The sequence below is a fragment of the Etheostoma cragini genome, chromosome 6, assembly GCF_013103735.1.
Source record: "Etheostoma cragini isolate CJK2018 chromosome 6, CSU_Ecrag_1.0, whole genome shotgun sequence".
Classification (NCBI taxonomy): domain Eukaryota; kingdom Metazoa; phylum Chordata; class Actinopteri; order Perciformes; family Percidae; genus Etheostoma; species Etheostoma cragini.
The window spans coordinates 393,737-401,550 of NC_048412.1; the positions used below are offsets into that span (position 1 = coordinate 393,737).

At 43.8% G+C, this 7,814-nt stretch overlaps 1 protein-coding gene across 1 annotated transcript in view; it reads right to left on the reverse strand.

The window, feature by feature from the left end:
* Positions 1–1,177: 1,177 nt before the first annotated feature.
* Positions 1,178–7,814, reverse strand: part of sacm1lb (SAC1 like phosphatidylinositide phosphatase b) — a 12,558-nt gene continuing 5,921 nt past the window's right edge. The window contains exons 10-20 of the mRNA XM_034874914.1: positions 7,604–7,690; positions 7,446–7,514; positions 6,352–6,431; positions 5,630–5,728; positions 5,390–5,528; positions 4,961–5,030; positions 4,793–4,865; positions 4,033–4,126; positions 3,339–3,431; positions 3,203–3,260; positions 1,178–2,320 (exon numbers count right to left, since the gene is read on the reverse strand). Of these exons, the coding sequence (XP_034730805.1) occupies positions 2,184–2,320; positions 3,203–3,260; positions 3,339–3,431; positions 4,033–4,126; positions 4,793–4,865; positions 4,961–5,030; positions 5,390–5,528; positions 5,630–5,728; positions 6,352–6,431; positions 7,446–7,514; positions 7,604–7,690 (999 nt within the window). The 3' untranslated portion in view covers positions 1,178–2,183. The remainder of the gene's footprint in view (positions 2,321–3,202; positions 3,261–3,338; positions 3,432–4,032; positions 4,127–4,792; positions 4,866–4,960; positions 5,031–5,389; positions 5,529–5,629; positions 5,729–6,351; positions 6,432–7,445; positions 7,515–7,603; positions 7,691–7,814) is intronic.

The window sequence follows — 7,814 nt, forward strand, 5'->3', positions numbered from 1 at the left end:
TTTTAGGACACAAAGACCATCTGATTACGTAGAGTCCACAGAAACAGAACCTTACTGGTTAAGGATGGTTTTATTTAAATACATAGTATAACTATTCAAGAGTGAGGGGCTGTTCATTTTACAAAATAATGCATTCATATTTAAATATTTTATACACACTCTTCACTCAGTCACAGCTTTGTGAACATTTGAGCATCATCTCCCAGTAATAATATGTAATAATTTCCACAGCTGTGTGTGATGCCAGCAGTTCTAGCACAGCTGGAGAGTATGGAGACCCCCCCCACCAGTGCTGATGGTGCAGAGTCCTGTAGAAAAATCCTAAAAGTGGCAGCCAGGACGATGATGGAATGGTGAACAGAAGGTTGATCTAGCAGTGACTGTCTCACTAAATATTTTATCAATTTCAGTAGCATAACTCATTCAGATTAAGGCATTCCAGTTGTGAAGAGATAAGAGCCGTGGTCATTTCTTCTGTACCAAAGAGTCAAGTGGTGGATGTCCCACATTCTCTTAAATCACTCAAACGCTCCACGGCGTTCCTGCATGAGGTCCATCCATAAAGAAGCAGAAATCTACAGTGATGCATTCAGGTGCACCTCATCAAGCTGCTGCAGGATAATTGCCAATTACAGCAGAAAACCTTAAACAATACTGTTAACATTTTCTATATATATATATATATATATATACATTAGAAATGTCAGAGATAACAACATTAACAGGCAGAATCTTAAGTTTATTATCCATGCATCTCCGTCTGAAATCCAACTCTGTTCTTATGACTGATGTCAGTTACTGACCAGTATGCTGAAACTACATCCAAGGTTCAAGATTGAAAACTTTATCTATAGCACCACAGCTGTACCTTTGAATAGCGTGTGAAGGGACAGATGAACTGAATGTGATAACCAGTGATATTAAACCCAGCTGTTAGGCTGAAGCATGGACCGGCTGCTGCAGGAAAACAACCCCGTTTCTTAGACATCCCATTACGTGGAAATATGTTAACAATACTGTTTCATGCTATGTTCTCTTTATTCCTGCTCACAGATGACTCAGTGGAGAGCAGGAATGAAGTGGGTATAGAGACTTTTCATGGAAAATAAAAGCTTGTAATGCTACATGGTGGCCACATGTAGCGCTACAGGCTTTTATTGAGTATTATGTAGTCTGCAGCCTCATGAACATTCTGCTGTCATAGTTGGTCTGATCAAACGATGTAGGACTGAGGAAACTGAAACACATGGCAAATATATACCTGACTTTATAAAGAGCGCTCAAATGCTCCATTCAGACTACAGCTGCAAAGATTCACCCATAAGATGTCAACTATTAAATAACTCTCCAACTATTTGGATAATCCATTAATCAGTTTCTGTCATAAAAACTTGTGTGATATTAGCTTGTAAATTTGAATATATTCTAGTTTCTTCGGTCCTCTGTGACAGTAAACTGAATATCTTTGAGTTGGGGACAAAGCAAGACATTTGAGGACGTCATGTTAGACTTTGGGAAGCCCTGATCCACATGTTTCACCATTTTAGAGACCAAACGACTAATCCATTCATCCAGAAAATACTCCATGGATGAATCGGCTAGGAAAATAATGGCTAGTTGCAGCTCTAGTTTAGACTTTTAAGATATTGAGACACCAATGATGCGCTGGCTGTATAATGTACAGACCATCTGATTGGCTGTCCCTGCTGTCCCTCAGGCAGCGTTTCCCCAGGGACGGAGCAGCTGGACAGGGATGAACATAAATCAGCAAAAAGAAGACAGAAGGCAAATTAATGGTACATACAGTAATGAATACACATCCGTGCTGTGACATCACAGCAGATGTTGTGATTGGGAGCCCAATGCAGCAGGACAAACGGCGTCCTCTGACATCAGGAAGCATCACATCCAGGGAGAACTAAGTCCAGAGGTCCAGTGGACAGACAGCCCTGTCCACATGTAAGAAGCTGCAGTGTGGACAGCAGCAGGCCCGTGCACCCTAAGTCTCTGTCTTTCCACCACCGTTGTGCACGAGGCCGGCCCTGCTCCCCCCCCTCCACTCTGTGCTAGTAAAGGCTCCAGCCCCCCCCCTGCCGCTGCTGCTGCCCGGGGGAGAGTGATGAAGAGCCAGAGGATGAGGCGGTGAGCTCGCCAGGGCCGAGCTGCTTTCCACACACACACATTCAGTCCAGCTTCTCCTTCTGCACCAGCCGGGGAGCATCTACAAAGTCCAGTCCGTTGAAGAGGATGAGGCCCCCCGTCACCACGCTGGCTGATCCCCAGAACAGAACGTAGGCCAGAGTCTCAGTCCATGTGTCACCTGTGTCGGGTTAAAAGAGATCGAAGAGAGGCACTGAAGAAGTATAAAACTCTTTTTAGATCCTTTGTTGACATATTGGGGGAAGGAGTCTTTCAAAGCCCGACCTACCAACAATGTGCTGTGGAGAAAGGACACAATCACGGTGTCTCTGCTAAATAGTCTCACAGAGCCATGGGGTCTCTGCTAAATAGTCTCAGGAAGGAACTTGTTTTGGTGGAACATGTGAACGTTCAGAAGTAGTTTTAGTCATCATTAGAAAACTCAGACTGGACAGATAGTCTAGCTAGCTGTCTGGATTTACCCTGCAGAGATCTGAGGACCAGGTAACCATAGTCCTCAGATTGGACAGATAGTCTAGCTAGCTGTCTGGATTTACCCTGCAGAGATCTGAGGACCAGGTAACCATAGTCCTCAGATTGGACAGATAGTCTAGCTAGCTGTCTGGATTTACCCTGCAGAGATCTGAGGACCAGGTAACCATAGTCCTCAGATTGGACAGAGAGTCTAGCTAGCTGTCTGGATTTACCCTGCAGAGATCTGAGGACCAGGTAACCATAGTCCTCAGATTGGACAGATAATCTAGCTAGCTGGCTGGATTTACCCTGCAGGGACCCAAGGACCAGGTAACCATAGTCCTCAGAAATCCACCAGCGGTTAGAACGCCAACACAGAGACAGAGGACGGGGACATACAACAAAACCTCCAGCAGCACCGGAGCAATCCCCTAACTGAATAGCCGTCAATACAGACTATGGGGAACTAACAAACATGATAAACAGTGAATACATTTTTTGAGCCTGATAGAAATGAATTTTTAAGATAAATCAACCCTGATATTGTGTGTGCAGGTAGGAAAATGGAGTGTATTGCAGTTTGTCTTACCAGCCATGAGCAGGCAGATGATGCACATGGAGAATGCTACCACCATGACGATGGGCAACTGGGAAGGGAAAAGAGTCCAATTAAAGACAGCGGCCACACAAAGACCTGTCAATGGATCGCCCTGAGCCCTGCTTACCGTCAGAAACTTCCAGTCTTTGGGATCACGCAGTGGGGTGGTCCAAACCGCTTCATCCACAGCGTAGTTGCCCAGGAACAGATCGATGGAGTCCTGCAGTAAAACACACCAACAGGTTCCTGTTGGTTCAACGCTCAGTCTTCTCTAACCCTGACACTAGCTATTACTGGGTTCAGCATTGATCTTATCTTCAAATGTGTTTCATTTATTAATATCTTTATCTTTATCTTTAATATCTTTATTCTCACTCTATCAATACGTCTGTGAATGAGAGTGTAAGGACACATTGATCCGGATCAATATATCAGTTCAATGATCAACAATCCAATAACACTGACTCAAAGAGAAAATATCAGTACATACTGTATTATCTTTAAGATGCTGCTTTATTTTTAAATTTCAACTTTAGATTTGTGCGTTTTACACATCTGAAGAACTTAACAATAAAGATATTCAATTATATTTTAGTTGCTTTTTCTGAGTTAATTAAATTGAATCCAATTGCGTTAAATGTGCATTAATGATATCGTCTCTTATTAAGCACATGCCCCTGAATCAAATCCAAACAGTATCCTGTTAGACTTTAAAATATCAATACATATATTCCGTTTTAGGATGTGCCTTCATTTTGAAATTCCCACTTTCTTTTTATTCTTTTTATTGAAGAGAGGAAGAGGAAGAGCTCAGAACCCACCTGTCTGAAGCCATCAGAGAAGTTGTTCTTGTAATATCTGATCATGGAGTTCCAGCCGTCCATCAGCAGCCCCCATTGAGTCCTCTTTCCCGTCCTGAGAGAGCACCATAAAGGATCATATCATAAAGAGGATGGGGTGTCCTCTGACATCACCATCTGATCACCAGCTACACCAGCTCACACTTCACGCTCCAGCTGACAATAGTACATACACTAATACAACATGACAGGAATGCCTGTAATAATATCCTACATATTGGAGAATTCAGGTTCATTTTATGAACCAAAAAGTCTCCCGGCGGTCCCTGGGGAACCGACACTGCTGCCTTCTCCAGGAAACTGCAGAGAGATTCAGAGCAGATCTTTGCAGAGACCCGGACAAACCCACCGACCGTTACAATAACATCCAGAACTCAACACTTACTTTCACTGCTTACTGGGACATGAGGAACACTTACACAGTACTCATGTGAAATACTCTCACATCAGAGCATTGTTGTTTCAAAATACACAGAGCCAAAGGACCGTAGTTCAGCCGAGTGTTACCACTAACCTCCTGCGTGTCATTGTGTACACTCAGAAGGATTCTGATTGGCTGAAAGTGTTTCGACCAGCCGTCATATCGCTCTGAAAGTGATCACCTATGATCTAATCTGTCGTTCTCCACTGTTGTTGTCATCACAGTTGTGGTTGTGGACTCCACCATCCGCTGGAGTTAAACTATACATCTGTAGTTCTAGTGATAGTTATCGTTACAGACCTGGTGAAGTCCGTCTTCAAGGCCCCAGTGCCAGCGTACTGCTTGGCGCAGGCGTCGGCGTTGTCTGCCCAGGCTGCATGGGAGCAAACACATCATAGTGACATCTACGAGTGGAAACGCAGGCGGCCAGGTGATACGTTCACAGGGAAGCACCGAGGGGGGGCCTACCGTTCTTGTACATCTTCACAAAGTCGGTCTGCTCCTCAACCTGCTGGCCTGTGTGGAGGACTCCCATTCTCTGCAGGAACACACACATTTGACTTGAGAAGAAGTCAAAATTCACTTTTTGAAATCATGCGTCAAAGAAAACTTGTCTGAATCACTTTTGAAGATATCTTCACTCATTGTTTCCAATCCCTGCTCCTAGCGGTTTAGGTTTGAGTGGAATTAAAGTACTTTATCAACTCCTGAGAGTCTTTTAAAGGGTAACTTCAGTTTCAATCAAGCTGTTTTTATGTATTATGGGCTGATTGAAGCAATTCCACAAGAGAAGAAGAAGGGGAAACTACATGTTTTTCACTCCGTTTTTTAAAATTCATTCATTCAAAGTTCAGTTGTGTTATTGCGTCCACCCTTTGTGTGTTGGTGGGGTCGTACCCGTAGCTGGGACTGCAGCGAGCGCTGGGCCAGCATGCTCTGGATTACATTGGTCCGGTCCAGGCAGTCCATGCAGTTGCTACGGAACACCCCCTCCTGGTTCAGTAGCACCTTCCCGTCCGCATCCACCAGGAAGTATCTAAATACACACACAGACACACATACACACACCATTATGTCTAATGCACAGCACACCGGCAGCCACCTGCTGTACTGTATATCAGGGAGAAGCTCACTGACCCAAACTCATCCTGCATTTCTGCAACCATGTCCAGCAAGATCTGCAGCCGGTGCCACCTCATCCGACTGCACTCCTTGTGGAAGTCAAAGGCTACGTACCTGCAGAAGAGCATCACCATGGAATATCATGACCTCTGTATGGCTGCAGGATTACTGTCACGGGGGATTAATGTGTGAATTATCGTCTGGATGAATGGATGAGATGTTTGGTCTCTAAAATGTGTATCAGTGCTTCCCAAAGCCCAAGACTTCACACAAGTTTGTCTGTGTTTTCATAAAAAAGATGACAACTCTAAAGCTGCCTACACATGATAGGTGACAGTGATTGTTCCATTGATTTCCTACAGGGGACAGGGGGCCGCTAAGCGATGCGCTGCGCTATCCCTGGCGTCACGCACCAGAACCACTCAGAATTTCGCTCACAGTGTAAATGATTGAAAGTTTGACCTAGCTGCCGCTGACCTTTTGAAAGCAGAACCAATGAGATAACAGCATGTCATTACCTAGCAACAGGAGATAGCTTCCTTCCTTTACCTCACTCTACCTAGCCTTCCTTCACTCTACCTAGCAGTACCAAAGAGCAAGTCTTAACCTATTAATAACGAATAGCTGCAAATTAATTTAATAGTCAACTAATCCATTCATTTTTGCAGCTCTTCCTGGGTTGTAAATATGAAGAACCCAGCCACATGGGAGTGTAGAACATTTGGTGGAAAGCTTACTTGATCATGCCATTACCCAGGTTGGTCACCATCTTGTCAAAAGCCAGCTCCAGTGGCTTCTCTGAGCCCTTCTGGTTGATCTGTGGGGAAGACATGACAGCCACTCAGAGTTTCTATCCAACAACCATGGAAACAAACATATAGGAGTACTTGTCATTGTTGTGGTATTATTAATATTATGGATTAAAAAAATCAACATGTACAGTCAGGTCCATAAATATTGGGACATCAACACAATTCCAATATTTTTGGCTCTATCTATTTGGACCAAAATGGATTTGAAATGAAACAAACAAGATGTGCTTTATCTGCAGACTTTCAGCTTTAATTGGAGGGTATTTACATCCAAATCAGATGAACGGTGTAGGAATTACAACAGTTTCTATATGTGCCTGCCACTTTTTAAGGGACCAAAAGTAATGGGACAGATTAATAATCATAAATCAAACTTTCACATTTTAATACTTGGTTGCAAATCCTTTGCAGTCAATTACAGCCTGAAGTCTGGAACGCATAGACAGAGTTTTTTTAAGGGAAAGAAGTAGAATGTTATGCAACTGCCAAGTCAATCACCTGCCCTGAATCCGATTGAGCATGCATTTCACTTGCTGAAGACAAAACTGAAGGGAAAATGCCCCAAGAACAAGCAGGAACTGAAGACCGTTGCAGTAGAGGCCTGGCAGAGCATCACCAGGGATGAAACCCAGCGTCTGGTGAAGTCTATGCGTTCCAGACTTCAGGCTGTAATTGACTGCAAAGGATTTGCAACCAAGTATTAAAATGTGAAAGTTTGATTTATGATTATTAATCTGTCCCATTACTTTTGGTCCCTTAAAAAGTGGCAGGCACATATAGAAACGGTTGTAATTCGTACACCGTTCATCTGATTTGGATGTAAATACCCTCAAATTAAAGCTGAAAGTCTGCAGATAAAGCACATCTTGTGTGTTTCATTTCAAATCCATTGTGGTTGTGTATGGAGCCAAAAAGACTGTAATTGTGTTGATGTCCCAATATTTATGGACCTGACTGTAGCTGGTACATTGACTTCATAATGTGAAAGTAATACAGGTGATGGAATCAACAGATCTTACCAAGTTCAAAATGACTTGTCTTCCATAGAGAATAATCTGCGAGTCAAAGTGTCTCTGGAAGCCGTCCAGCTGGACAGACAGACAGAGAGAAGATGAATGGATGAGAGATGAACACACAGGGCCTTGCTCTGTCTGATGCTGATGTAAAGTCACCTTACGTGGTTCACGGTTTTGTTGATCTGGGGTTTGGGCTTGTACTTGAGATTGGGCCTTTGGGACCAGTAGAAGGGGATGGAGCCTCGAGTCTACGAGCACAAACAACTTCATGCATAAACATACCATCGCTTTCAGCTGCCAGTGTCACGCAGCACACACTCATGTCAACGTGGACATGAGCACTGGGCCAGGGCAGGGATGGGGGGGGGGGGG